The sequence below is a fragment of the Glossina fuscipes genome, unplaced genomic scaffold, assembly GCF_014805625.2.
Source record: "Glossina fuscipes isolate IAEA_lab_2018 unplaced genomic scaffold, Yale_Gfus_2 222, whole genome shotgun sequence".
Classification (NCBI taxonomy): domain Eukaryota; kingdom Metazoa; phylum Arthropoda; class Insecta; order Diptera; family Glossinidae; genus Glossina; species Glossina fuscipes.
The window spans coordinates 1,924,450-1,939,327 of record NW_023998565.1 but is presented as its reverse complement, the minus strand read 5'-3'; the positions used below and the strand labels follow the sequence as shown (position 1 = coordinate 1,939,327).

The 14,878-nt window shown below is 36.2% G+C and overlaps 3 protein-coding genes across 3 annotated transcripts; 2 read left to right on the top strand and 1 right to left on the bottom strand.

The window, feature by feature from the left end:
• Positions 1–866: 866 nt before the first annotated feature.
• LOC119642336 (zinc finger protein swm) lies at positions 867–5,888 on the bottom strand. Its single transcript, XM_038041467.1, is given in 6 exon segments — positions 867–1,859; positions 1,921–2,076; positions 2,079–4,538; positions 4,634–5,084; positions 5,154–5,373; positions 5,791–5,888. Coding segments are annotated over 5 exon segments (3,597 nt in total). The 5' UTR covers positions 5,213–5,373; positions 5,791–5,888; the 3' UTR covers positions 867–1,388.
• Positions 5,889–6,893: 1,005 nt separating this feature from the next.
• Positions 6,894–10,165, top strand: LOC119642337 (cytoplasmic tRNA 2-thiolation protein 2). The gene has a single exon (XM_038041468.1). It carries the CDS (start codon positions 6,974–6,976, stop codon positions 8,288–8,290), a length of 1,317 nt encoding a protein of 438 aa, XP_037897396.1. The 5' UTR covers positions 6,894–6,973; the 3' UTR covers positions 8,291–10,165.
• Positions 10,166–11,239: 1,074 nt separating this feature from the next.
• LOC119642426 (probable RNA helicase armi) lies at positions 11,240–12,043 on the top strand. Its single transcript, XM_038041589.1, has 4 exons — positions 11,240–11,398; positions 11,471–11,632; positions 11,703–11,861; positions 11,933–12,043. The coding sequence occupies exons 1-4, from the start codon at positions 11,303–11,305 to the stop codon at positions 12,008–12,010; spliced, it is 495 nt and encodes a 164-aa protein (XP_037897517.1). The 5' UTR covers positions 11,240–11,302; the 3' UTR covers positions 12,011–12,043.
• The last annotated feature ends 2,835 nt before the right edge of the window (positions 12,044–14,878 follow it).

The window sequence follows — 14,878 nt, the reverse complement described above, 5'->3', positions numbered from 1 at the left end:
GAATATTCCAAGCTGAATGCGAATTGACTTCATTCACATGCCAATTTCATTACACATTTTCTTTCGAACAGTTGGAACAAAGTCCCGTTTAAAAAATTTAAGAGAGACTACTATGAGTCGATGTTAGGAGTTTTAAAGGAGAAAGGTGAATTAAAGCCAACTTAGCTCAACCTAATCAATGTTTTTGAAATCTCTGTATTGAAAAGGAATAAATCAACTTTCCTTTTTGATGTTTATTTGACTTTAGTTGTAGGATAATAAGCAATATTTCTTCTACCAAATATAAATATTTCTAAACGAATGCAGACACATATCTATAGCTCAATTTTTGTCGTGTGTTTAAAAAATTTAACTAGCCAGCCAAATTTTACATTGGTTCTAAAATAAGCAAACACTCCACGTCCACAGTAAAACGGAATTTACCAAATTGAAGTCAAAAATGAAACACACACAACGTATCTTGTGAAATCAATAGCAAATAATAATCTATATTATTTTTTATTTATGACATTATATTACTTTTTATATTTTTTGATATTTATATATATTTTAATTCTCATTAAATAATGATTTTCTTATTTTATCTTTCTATTCTTTCTTAATAACTTTTTCTTTTTGTTTTTTTCAAAATTTATTATCGAATTTCTTTTTCAAATGAAATGATTCAATTCTTTATTAATTTTTCTGCATTAATTATTTTCAGATAATATCCACAACGTAGAAAGTATTAACTAAACAATCAAATTAAGAATACTAGTAATAAAAATTAGAGAAAGGGCACGAGAAGCAAATTAGACATAACCGTGTTTGCGAAGGATGTTTTAATTTATAAAAAGTAAAATATCCATGTGTATATATATATCACGTGTATACATATAAATATACGTGTATATAAATATATTTTTTCATATATACGTTTTTCATTTTTATTACAAAAACCTCAATATTGTGTACTTCGACGATGCAAATTGAAAACGAAAGATAAAATATTGAATTGGTTTTTCGTTAGAACTTCTGCGTTTGTACGTATGGACTTTTCTAACACAATATTTTTTCTTTTAAACCACTTTTGTGAATCCCACGTGTTTTGTAGGTCTAATGAATATTGAGAGGTTTTCAAGGTTGTTTTTGCCATAAGTTAGCAATAATTTCAGAATTTAACTTATTTTTTCGAGTCTCCGCTGTTGAACTCCTGGATTTGAAAAAGCTTGGCTTAAAATATCTCTTTGTGTGCTTGTAATGTTCCTGATATTACGAAATTAATGATTTGTTTGAATTTACAAGAGGAAAAGAAAAAAGTACTGAAATTGCTACGCTTTTTAGCGCACAATTATTTGGGTATTGCATGCGTCTAAATTTTCGTACAATAAATTACGTGAAGTATATTTTTAAAGCCTATACCTTAGACTATGTTGTTTACGTTTGGCATGGCTTTTGTTTAGATTTGGCAAGAAACAACGTCGCCACGAGCGGTCTTCAGATTCTTCATCCTCTTCTTCATCTTCAAGCCTTAATTCAGGCAGAGTATCCGTGGCAGTAGCCTCTGTTTCGCTATTATACTGGCTAGAATTGGGAAAAGATATGGCAGCTGTGGTAGCTTCTTGAGGCTGGTTTGTTTTGTTGAGTTCTGCTGTTGTAGCTTCTTTATACACTGGACTGGCTATCGGTCTCATTTTATTAAAAACGCTGGAGGCTACGTTTGACGTCTGTACAACAGGAGCAAAAACAATTTGCAAACGTTTATCCTTAAATAGTTTGCCTCTCAATATCGCCTGTTCAGCGTTTATACGTGTAGCGTAAGAGAGTATCAGCTGAGGTTTTTCCAAATCCATGTCATGCTTTGTAATTTCCCCGAAATGCTATTTGTAAATAATTAAAAAAATGATTACAAATTGGAGTTTAATTTATATTTTAAACTACCTTAAAGTGTCCTAGAACAAAATCAGCTTCTTCACTATTAAAACCCGTTACCACAATGGTCTTAGGACGTCTGTCTACGCGGGTGGAACCTTCAGGATAGGAGTTTCGTGCACGCGCGGTATTCCTGCTCGCAGCCATGTAATGACTGGATTTGGCCAGATATTAGGGGAACCCTGGACTGTTGGAGTAATAGCAGACGACGGAGTACTACCAGGCACTATACCAAGACTTCGCTGTAATTCCTCTAGCCGCTTTTGTGTAGCAGTAGTATCATTGCCCTCTTGCTGTTGCGCAAATAGCTCCAACTCAATATCAAGCAATTCCTTTTTCTGCTGCTCCTTAGTTTTTTTCACTGGCGGTGGTGGTTGCTGATTTTGAATTTGAGCTTGCATTTGCTCCTGTTCGGTAGCAATTTCTTTGCGTAATCTGTCGATGGTTCCCTGAAGTAATTTGATTGTGTCCAAAGTTTTACCACGTTGAGGATCTGATGGTTCACATCGTTCTACTAAGTCTAAAGCTGATTTCATTTGCTTTAAATAGCTTTGCAAAAGTTCCTGCTTACGTTTGCGTAAACCGTTGGCCAGTTGGGCTACAGCTTTTACCTGTTCCTCTTGTTTTTTGCGAATAATAGCATTTGCTACGCCAACGGGGCGTGGTGGTACATTGTTCTTGAGTCTTAAGGAGGGTGTCGGTACATGGGTGGCGACCACTGCAGTTGTGGTGGTGATAGTTGTGTTTGCTGTCGTGTTGATTGTCGTGGCATCTTGAATGCTTGCATTATTATTATTGTTGTTTACATTCGGACCAGCTTGATTTTGACTAACATTGGCCGTTCTTGCTGAATCTGCTGATGGAGTTGGTATAGCTGGCACATTATTTAAATGGTATTGACTATTCTTGCGTCCTCCTCCCGTCTGTTGACCTATGACGGTATTACCATCTCCGGATATCGGGGTGTCAGCAGATGTGTGCCAAAAGACCTTAATAAAACGATTATTTAACACGGCTTCAGTGCTACGATATGCCACGTTAGCTTCGGCGTGTGTAGAGAAGGTTACAATAGCAGCTTCCGGATCACTATCGTAAGAGATTTGGATGTTAACAATTTTTCCGAATTTGGCAAAATGGTTATTCAGGTGGGCAATAGTGTTAAGACCACGTGGTACTTTGCGTAGTTCCAGTGAGCAGTTTTGCATGCTAGGTACACGTGGCCCAAGTCGGCTATGTGCTGGAATTTTACGTTTGGGTGGCCCTTCGGCTATAGCCACAGAGTCTTCCAACTCAAAACGCCTTTTACCCTGTGCTTGTAGGGTGGCATTTACATCGCCGCCAACACCGACTGCTCCGCCAGTGGCATCAACCACTGGTATGGGTATAAGTTCGCGCTGTAAAGGAGTAGTTACCGCGGCCGGATTAAAAGGAAAAGGTATCATCGGAGCTGCTGCCCGAAATCCAACTCCAGCTGCATTGCGCACATAATCCGCGGCGCCGTTACTGACTTTGTCAGGACCTTGCACTTGAGAAAATCCAACAGGTGCTCCGGGGCCGCCCATCATAACGCCACCAGTACGTGTAGTTCCGGAAAATGGATTTATACCAGCAGCTGCAGAGCTAGCGATTAAGGTCCCCGGGGTTGCAGCGTTCACCATAGCTGCACTGGGAGGTCCCGCGCGAGACCAAAGATCTGGAGCATCAGGATTATATTCACGTAACGACATACTTATCAAAGCTGTGTTGTTTAATCCTTCGAACACAACCGGATTAACACCGTGATCCCACGGACAAGTTTCACCACGAACACAGTACCCTTTCTCATCGAAATCACGGCATCTTTGACGTTTTTTAGACTCGTGGTGGTGGCGTGACTCTGGCGACGTCGCACAGCTAGCCACACCGCGCAATTGACCACGGCCAGTACTAGGAGATCTCTTACTCTTATTAACGCGATCCAAAGAAGGCGAGCGACTGCGTGGTGAGTTCGATGAATGGTTCGCTGAACGACTACCACTTGTAGCATTTGCCTTGCGCTCTCCCCCTCCGCTTATATTACTGCTGTTCACCATCATACGGCGCCGATCACCAATACTGCCACCACCTCCTCCACCCCCCCGGCGGCGCTCGTACCTGGAATTATCGCAACCACCTGCAACAGGTGGCGATTTGTTGCGAAATTGTCTTTGGGATTTTTCGCGTTCATTAATGCGACGGTCGCGAGAACGAGAGCGGCGTGAAAATCGTTCATTGGAACGTGAGCGTGATCGAGATCGTGAGCGCAACGAAGCTCGCCGCCTGCGACTCTCCCTCGGTTGATTTTCTTTATCAGCAGTAATAGTGCGGGTAACTGTCGGAGGGCTTGCGCTTCGATGGTGATGGTGATGGCGGTCGTTGTTTCCATTTCCTCCCCCACCACCCACAGGATAAGTATGCGTTGTGGATGATGCTGTTTCATTCTTTCCTGATGAAGGATTGTGATAATTATAATGAGCTGAATATGCTTGCAGCTGTTGTTGTGATTGGTTGTGTTGCGAAGATAGTTGATGGTGAGACCATATTGAAGACGGGGTATGTTCTGCGACCGCACTTGCATTATTGGTAATGAGAACATCTTTGGTTTTGCTCTAAAGCAGACAACCAAAAAAAAAAAAAAAGAACAATTAACACAGCCCAAAACGCATAAGCAAAATTTGTGTATATTATTTCATATTATACTCACTTCTTCAATAGGTGGTGTATGATTTTTATCCGTATACATGCTAGCGGTTAAAGTGGTGGTGGAAGTAGCGTCTGTCACTTTAATGCTTTCATGATTATTGATTGTTCCATGATTGCTTTCATGTTGCTTTATCACATTTGTAACGGTTCCTGCTGGCGTGCCAATAGCAACGGATCGCAAAGTTTGAGTATCAATGTCTGTGGTCGTTACAATGTCTGTGGTAGTCTCTTCGTTGTCTTTGTCCGTTTTAGTTGCCGTAGCAGGAGGCGGCAATTTTAAGTATTCTTCTGTAGAGATGGCCTCAAAAAGTCTTTCGACAAATGATTTCGTTTCCTCAGTCAAGAACACATCCAATTGTTCAATCATAACTCGTTTCAGTTCTTTTTCGGGTTTGTCTTTTTTTAATAATGCCAATACGTAACGTGCTAGAGCTGAAGAGTCTGCATCACATCTGAAAATGTATCACGCAAGCATAAGAAAAGCTATTTGTATAGAACTAGCATTGCGATTTGCAACTTACAGTGGTTCCAGCACTACCACCAACCAACTTTTTAAAGCTTCAGTGTTATTTATTAACATGTTGAAGGTATTTATTGCTGATGTTGTTTCAATAATAAGTTTTTGATGTTGCTATAGCGGGAATTTTTTAATGCTTGATCAATTTTTTCCACCTCTTATTAAATGTACTTTTTTGTAAAATATATGTTTCCAAGCGTTGTTTTAGAAAAAACACGTGGTTTCTGAAAAATGAAATAAAAATCATTCAACTTTTTGCACCGACATTAAATGTCTATTTATTGTAACAGTTTTTCTTATTTTTTTTTTGGTAAATTTACAATTTATTCGCGATTTGTAACATAATTGCTACGTGTGTGTGTATAAGCTTTAAGTGCGCTGATTTTTCTTTTCTTTACATGCTATTCACCCTGCCGTTCGTTAATAGAACGAAAAAATTTTTTTCTCGATTTTCCTACTCGTTATTTAGGCGAAAAGTTTTTGGCGAAATATTTGTGCCAGTAGCAGTTTTTTTTCTTAAATTTTTCAGATAACAACTTTTTAAGAGTGTGTAACAATAATTAATTAGCGATTTTTTATAAATTTAAATAAAAATTGGTTTTTTGAAATAAAAAAATTTTTATTAACACTAGCGCACTTACAATTTGTGTCACAGAGCGATTAGAGATGGTTAACGAATAAACGAATTGATGATCGAAGATGCCAGATTTTCAAAATGAATGAAATACGAAAGTACACCTTGCCACGTAAAAAAGTTTTGAAAACCAGTATTTATAAAAAAACTACTATTTTCGTGCATATGCATTTTGTTATTGTAAAAGTAGTAACGTCTGTATTTTCTTGCTATAATTCCAGTAGCATGTGTTTTGTTGCCGTAAAAGTAGTACCGTGCTTGTTTGTTGTTACAATTCTATTTTCTGTTTACATTTGCCATGCACGTGTTATTATTTACATTTTAGAAGTGAGACCATATGTATTTTGTCGCTGCAAAAGTGGAACCGTGCGTGGTTTTTGTTGTAAATCAAGTACCGTGTGTATTTTGTTGCAATTTGCGTTTATGTTTGTTTGTTCGTTTATTTATCATGATTTTTGTATACTAAATTTTTTAAATTAATTATGTTAAGTTTACAACATGGTAAATGTCGTTGATACAATACAGCCTTTTGTTACGAATGACTAGTGGAAGAACGTACATATGGGATATATAAACGAAAACGTTTGATCTTAGCTCACTTCCACAAGAAAATAATCCGCTTTTAACCTTTCTTCAATTTACATAATTAGATGACCGCAAAATTAGTGTGCTTTACGACAGCACAAGATTTGAAGAACTGACTGCATGAGTAGATTTACTTTACATAAACATTAGAATACCATTGAATTGTTAAAGACACAAACTACTTCGAAAAGTGATTTTTTGAAGTAAAGTTAACAAAGTGAAACAAATCCTTTTCTCGTATAGAAATAAGTGGCAAAATATTTTACTTTTTTTTCTTTCTTTTTTATTTATTAAAAAAGTAAATGACCACTTGACAAATCACATAATTTTGTTTTGCCTTCCAAGAAGAATGAGGGCAAAAATTTTACAAGTTTAGCGAATATTCGCAACGCAATATAAGCAAAGAAAGCTGTATATTCGACTGCATATACTACCATAAAATCTGCTTTACTTTGACATTTCGTGCGCGAAGCAGAAAACGAAAAGCAACACTGTGTCCAGCTCACATTCGTATATTTATAGTTTAGAATAATTTTAATGAATCGATTTGCTGTCAGGTCTATGTACACAAGTGCCACATGTAATGTAAATATATTTATAAGAAAATGTGTAACATAGAAGAGGATTTTGGTGATGAAGGCGCGCACACCATGATAGCCGATGAGGAACCTCGTACAAATTTGGTGTCAAACGTGCTAGAGATGAATAATTGCTATAAATGCGGCAGTTCTGGAGCCATATATAAATTAAGATTTCGTCAAGCTGAATGCTCCGATTGCTTTCTGTTATACGCTCGTCATAAATTCAGAGCCGCTCTCGGATCGGCGAAAATTTTACCCAATGATGCAAAGGTCATGCTACTTTTCGATGGTAGTGCTGAATCCGTAGTATTATTAGACATGTTACATTGTGCTCAGAGTCAAGGCGATTTCAAACGCTTATGTTCTGCCGTCATAGTCTTATACGTAGACGAACTTGCTTTGATCTTTGATGAAGATATGGAACTTGATGACACCAGGATTATCTTAAAGACGATGCAACTGTTTCTTGCTAACTATAACGAATTTCAAAGTTATATAGTGCCTTTTTTAAAAAATGAAGAGGATGTCGCAAGGTCAATATGCCAATTTAGTGAAATCAATGTGGAATATTTGAAACGAGATGTGGCGGCAGAACAAAAATTTGTCGAGTGTATTAGTCAAATACAAAATTTAACTTCGCGTCAAGACTTTGTTAAACATCAGCGGAATAAATTAATAGCAAGAGCAGCTAAGCATTTTAATTGTCAGTTTACCTTTAAGGCTGATATTAACACAACTTTGGCTTCAGATCTATTGACGGCTATTTGCTTGGGAAGAGGCCCAACAGCAGCTAATGATGTCAGTTTAATAGACGATCGTTTGAACGATGGAATCAAGCTTGTACGACCACTTCGAAACCTAAGCAAATTGGAAATAGATCTTTATTTAAAAGCCCGCTCGCTAAAATCGTTACAATGCCATTATTATGGTAAGAACAAAGGAACAAATGGCAGTTTGCAAAATCTTACCAGATCTTTTATTGACAACTTGCAAACCAGCTTCTCATCTACCGTATCTACTGTTTATCGCACCGGTGATAAAATAGCTACTAAACATGATTTGAGTAGTAATGTTGAAGATATGCAGATCAATTCCTGTAGTTTTTGCTGCTCGATTTTAAATTCTAAACAGAACTCAACGACGTTGTTGGCAGTCGAGTTCTCTCGTTTGGTTTCCGCAAAGAGCAGTAAATCAGCAAAAAATTGCTTAAAATTTAATTCGCACATGCAATATAATGTTTTGGGAGAAGCGGAAGGCACCCAACAAATAAGCAGATTATGTCATGCTTGCTGTAACATCTACCGTGACGTGGAAAAGAAAAATTTATTGTTACAAAAATAATATAATGTATAAAGTCTACTGGAAATTAAAGAACTCCAAGTTTTCCTGTTCGTTATTATAGCTGACGTTAGCGCAGTAGTTAGATATTGAAATTTACGTATAGATTGGAACAAGATACCTAATATCCAAAAAATTTTAGATTACTATTGTCATTAGAAAACGCAAACCATATAACGTATATTTAAAAGAATATAATTTATCCTGTAGTTCGGTGATTTCGGTGGTTATTTTATAGAACAATTTACGTTCACGAGCATTGTCTAGCAGTGAACGCCAAGCAGGTCCGATCTAAAAATAAAAACATGGCTTTTCTTAAAGTGATGCTCAAAAGACAATTTAAATAACTAGTTATGGCCATGATATTACCAAAATTTAAACTTTAAGAACATTGTAGTCGCCCACGTCCACCGTTAAATAAACATCCTAATTCGGTTACTATAATTGTTCATATAATGGCTTTCTAAAATAAGGAAAGTGTCCGAAAATCTAATCCATTCGGAAAAGCGTTCAACAGTTTTGATCACAAAATATATCGGTGTATTGGAACTTTATCAAAATATCGCAAAAGTTGCGACCAAGTTGAACACAATAAGACATAGACAGACATCAGATGGACACACAAACTTAAATCGATTCGACATGATAAATCTATCGATATGATAAAAGGTGGCTCTACATGCATAAATAGAATATGCCTTTCTACAACAAGCGGGATGTAAGAAACTTTGCATTTCCGCGTGATTAGGCTTCAATCCGGAATCTCCCTGGAACAGCCAAATTTACGAAGTCAATCTATTGGACATATGCCACAGAATCAAAGTAATTCGTGTTGACTTCTCATAGCGTCGGTACCGAGTCTTTCTAAATCAATCTATTCTTGTAAACGCACATTTTTGGACAGATATCTGCTATCCACCTTAATTTATTGATGGAAAAATTGATTGATATTAAAAAATTTGAGGGACGAATCGCACACATTTTCAAAGTGGATGTGGAGTTGTACTAAAAATATATGTGAAACCCTTCTGTTATAGTTTTTAGGGTCTTTAGAAATTCAACAATTGATAGGCTGCGAGAACGACTTGAAAAATTGTGTTTATACGTATTTCTGGTGAGGGCTATGAAAAAGTAATAACATTATATTCTTACTTTATGGCAGTATTTAATATTTGACGATGTTGAGCGTACGGAGTAATGACACCGTAACTATTTGATTTATTTGGTATGTGATCATCTCAAGCTTTTAATAATTTCGCTAGGAATTCTGCTTCCATGCTGTTAGAAATTTTACCGTTGCCGTAATGATCGTGTATAATCCACACGTAATAAATGATTTTATAGGCGTCTGACGAACAATTGACGAGTATTTGCAGTATTTTAAATTGCTTTTATAGAAGTACAAATTCGGCTATTTGCATATTTCCGGATGCATGCGATATTGCACATTTAGACTGCTAACGATGTAATTATAATTTATAAGATTGGTACCATTTATTGTTATTATAGAACAAATATTAAACAGAATGTAGAACAACAAACAGAAGAAGTCTTCCAAATCTCACGAGAAGAAGTCCTAATGTAGCTTTTATTATATACTTTGGCCAAAGAGATTTTAGGATCATCATTACGCACTAATTCATCTGCTTTAAAATATTCAGGTTTTAATCGTTTGCAATGACCGCACCTACAATACAAATTATTATTATAATTTCATAAACTCAATCTACATATTGAAATAAATTCTGAAACTAGCAGCACGACGTATTAACTTCCAACTGCAAATTTTATTATGGCTAAGAGGGTCACATTTGTTACCAACCTTATTAATTGATAGAATAATAATAATTAATTAATAGAATAATGAAATAACTTTTAACTTTTAATGGTTAAATTCCATTTTCATTGTAAAATTGAATTAATGGAACGGCAAGAATTTGTGGCAAGGGTTTAACGTGGGTTCCTGCCTGAAAGGCTTAACTCCACGGTGGCCCAAGCCACTTTTAAGCGTACTACGCCCCCTGGCGAGTTAGACAATCCCCACAGAGTAGGGGCCTAAACAGCACCAGAGTCCAGAACAGTTTATTGTGTGTGGAACAATAAACCCCACTCTGGTGAATGGCGAGGCCTAGCTGCACTCAATTGTTCCATTTTAGCTAGGAACTCGCCAACCACAACCACCACGAGTACTCCCCGAAGGGCCGCACCCAAGCAGTCAGGACTCACAAATTGATCAACTGACTGCTTCCGCCATAAGGCTTCCACTGTGCTGTTGATCAATTACCACCATTACCCGCAGGCATCCGTGACATGTGTTCAAAAGTAAAAATAGGTAAAAGGGGAAAACTTATTCGTCATATCCCTTTTCCATTTTTGCATGTATTAATTAATTTACCAGACATTTTCTATCAATCGGCCAAAGGGAAGGCCGTCCGTCAATTCCTTTTTGCATTAATAGTATAATTAATTTATTTATTACGACTTAAGGACAAAGTCCATCATATACCCGCAGGCATACGTGGCTTTGTGAGGCGAGCTTCCTGACCCCCGTGGCTCCCAGTTTGTTTTGCAAAGCCTTATGGCATACTTTGGGCGGTTATTAAAAACTTGCTTCGGATTCTCCATACTTTCCTGGTTGCCATTACCAGTGAACTACTTTTCTTCAAGATATATAGGTCTCGGGTATTGCACTGAACATGGTAGACTAATCTAATGCACTCTACCATGCACTCGCTAGATTACTACCTTCATTGTACTTAAATACCATTCAATATATTTCCTCGGTAGTAACTAGCTATTGAGTAAGAGCTCTTCTTCCAGCCAACCCCTCCACCATCTCTCAGAAACTCGTCGCCGAGTTAGCAGCCCAAAACCTTAAACTCTTCTTAGCCGGCCGAAGCTGTTTCCCGGGGATCACCGCTGGGAGGTGAGAGTTTCGGCACATCTATGCTTCCCATCAAAGCATAGTTCATCTCCCCATGGAACGGCAAGAGTAGATATAAAAAGAAAACATTTATGTGTACCTTATATTTGATCACACTTACTTTAAAAAAGAAAAAAACGCAGGAAAACGACTCGCCGTCGTGGTATAATCCTTACGAAGCGAAGCATGTAAGTTGTATTTACTTTAAAAGCACAATCTCCTCTATTTGGTATCTCATAACATTTTTTTCATTTTTGAAGGTTTTCCTAATGACAGTTAAATTGTATCGTAAGAACATTAAACCGGAATCCATCGGCATTATAACACCGTACATAAAACAAGCTGAACATATGCGCAAACTTTTCGTTGATGCCTATGTAGAAATGCCTAAAATTGGCACTGTGGAGGAATTCCAAGGACAGGTACAAGTTTCGAAAAATTACACTTATGTTGGAATTAATACTAGTGTTGCTTACGCTTGGTTTTTTTTAGGAACGCGATATAATAATAATTTCAACACTGAGATCAGATGTGGAGCATATACCTAGCGATGCTCGAACGGTTTTTAAACGACGTGGTGAATACCACATTCAAAAACCAACCTTAAAATTAAAAAGCGAAGAACCGCAAAAGCAGCGGGAAAGCTCTAAGGTATAGCGAATAAACCAAACGTTTGTAGAGTAAGAAAATTAGATTTTATAAATTGATTACCTATCTTTCAGCTAAAATTGCTTGGTTACTTAATGGGTTCAATACTAATTGGCGTTGCTGGTATGGCCATCTATCGCTATAAATACTAATTGGCTGGATAATATATACTAAAGAAGCGAGAAATGATTATTTTATTATATTTTATTTATTGTATTTACATAACATACAAAAATACCTATGTACACAAATGCATATGCTTCAAGGCTCTTCAACTCCATGCAAGTTTAAATTAGTTTTGCTATTTTTTCGCATTTTATTTAATTAATGACATTTGAATGTATTTTTCTTATCATTGGTTTCTTTTTGCTATTCAAATACTTTATAGTTATAGCTTTTTTAGTGTTTATATATAATATATATTATTACCTTTTTTTTAATAAATGTGTGAATACATTTTTGTTTACATTTATTTTCCATAAAAATTAAATCTTTACTACTCATCAGAAAAATCGTCTTTTATGTTCGATTTCTACAATTTGCACGTCCTTGCCTACCTACCAAAACATATAACATCCAGCATACAAAAAAATATTATTATTATTATTATTATTATAAACTTAGCCAGAGAATAAATTCTAAGACTAAAGTCTTAAAGCACTAGCATCTAAGGCTTTCGGCTTTATTAAAAACTCTACCGCACTTGAGATTTGAACCCACGACCATTGAGTTGATAGTCGAGACTCTTGCCTACTCGGCCACTCAGGCGGATACAAAAAAATAATTTTCATATTTTGTTTATGAACAGCTGTCGCATGTATAAAAATTCGGCGGAAATAGCGTATATATTCTCAATAATTTGTATAAAAATGCCAACCAAGCGAGGATAAACGTATATGTTCTCAATAATTTGTAAAAATGCTAAACAACTGAGAATAAGCATATACGTTTGTTTACACTTCTCAATAAAAATTGCCTGAGAATCTGAGAATAAGCGTATAATCTATAGTTGCGCCATGCATTAGATTTCATCCAAAACGGGAAACTGACTAACCTCGCAATATCTTGCTTGCCGGTCTTGCTTGTGATGCATCTTCTGACAATATTCGTAGCAAAGACTGTACGAAAAGAAAGCAAAAAGAACAAATTAACAGTATAATGAATACAGAAAATATCTTATTTCAACAATTGAAATGTGAGGAAAATTTTCTAACTGTTGAAAATTGGTGGTCTGAGGCTTGAAAGCTCGTTAGATCAAACTCTTTCAAATTCTACTCAATTAATTTCTCAATGGAAAATTACGAACGATGTATATCTCGGCAACAGTCGCCACCTGTCCGTAATTTTTGAAAGTTAGGACAACGTAGTTTTAAAAATTAATGGTTTTATACCCCAGAAGTTGTTATTGGAAAACACATTTCAAGATGAAATCAAAAATGCGTCACTTTCTGCTATTTTCCCAAAGTGCAACCTCAAACAAAAACTCTCAAGATATTCTAGTTCCGTCAGGTTTAAATCTTTTAGAGAGTTGCAAAAAGAATGGAAAGTGGCTGTAAGAAAAGCAAAAAGGAAGCATAGGGCTCTTCTAATTGAATAATTGAGCACTAATGGGAACACGAGATAATTTTGGAATTTCTTAAATGGTCATCGTCACACTAAGAGAACTTTTAATTTTCCAATATAGAATGAAGCCAACAAATAAACTGATATTGGCATGTCACTTTTTTTGTTAGATGAGCTTATGGCAGTTCCGCATTGAAAGAAATATTCTACTGCGGGATGTGACGGTGTTAAATATGATGTGATCAAAGTTCACTCTGATCCAAGTTTGTCTGCTTCGTTGAACGCCATAAATAAAAGTTGGATTAAAAACATCATTCCAAATAAATAGCGTGGTATAAACATTGTTCCGATACCAAAGGCAGAGATGACTCATTTACACATAATCTCGTACCTGATGTTTCTTTGTTCAGTCAAAAATACAAATTCACCAACGTGTGTACAAATAATTTAATTTTCGCAAGTTGAAGGGAAAAGAAGGATGAAAAGAAGTAGTGATGCTCTCTCTCTCGACATTCAGAAAGCCTATGACTGCGTTGTCTGAATAAAAAAAAGTAAAATTCTTAGTGGGTTTGAAATACCGTTTCATTTGAGATTGTGGAATTTAAATTTAATTTCAATTCATGGGATGAACTTTGACAGGTTGAAGTTCATGGGGGAGTCCCACAAGGCAGCCGCCTTACTCTTGTTCTCTTCAATCTATATATTATCAAATTGCATCAATTTCTGGATGGTAGCATACATACATATTTTTCAACGTGCCGATGATTTCCTATTGATTTCTGCTGGTAAATTTTTTAAAGAAGCAATTGAAAACCTTTCTACTAAAGCTAATCTACTTTTGGTGATTGCGGGAATGTTTGACTCAGCTTCAACCCAACAAAAGATTGGAAAAGGTTCAAGTAAGATTAACCAAAAGACTTCTTTTAAATTTCTTGGGGGATAGTCAGCAAATATAGCGGTTCAAGAACACTACTTTGAATTTCTTAATGACTGTCAGTCTGTGTCAAACATAGTCGCTCTGATGACTTGTTTTCGCATGGAGCTTTCTCAAGAAAAGCATTCACAATTTAGAAATAATTGTACGCTCAAAAATAGAATTTTTCCTTTCCATTACTTATAACTTTCGTGACTATGTTAACAAAAAAATGCAGAGTTTTCCAAACAAACTGCTAAGACGATGCGAAGGGTTTTTCGCCTCGAGACCGAAGTGCAGAATTTTTTTACAAGCGCATGCTCAATTATTGACAAGTGTAAACAAACATATACGCTTACTGTCTAAAGTGCAGAATTTTTATACAAACACATGTTCAAATTTTGAGAAGTGTAAACAAACATATACGCTTATTCTCGACCTCGTTGTCTTCTTTTAACAGTTAATAATCAACACAATTAAATCACATTTGACCTTAATATTCAGCTTTTAACATTAATAAATAAAGATAAGGCTATTTTTTTAT

Bases quoted from the DNA above. Each gene is read 5' to 3' on its own strand.
- LOC119642337 (XM_038041468.1), top strand. From the start codon at position 6,974: ATGTGTAACATAGAAGAGGATTTTGGTGATGAAGGCGCGCACACCATG.
- LOC119642426 (XM_038041589.1), top strand. From the start codon at position 11,303: ATGTGTACCTTATATTTGATCACACTTACTTTAAAAAAGAAAAAAACG. The intron at 11,399-11,470 runs GTAAGTTGTATT...TCATTTTTGAAG, and splicing joins ATCCTTACGAAGCGAAGCAT to GTTTTCCTAATGACAGTTAA. The intron at 11,862-11,932 runs GTATAGCGAATA...CCTATCTTTCAG, and splicing joins AGCAGCGGGAAAGCTCTAAG to CTAAAATTGCTTGGTTACTT.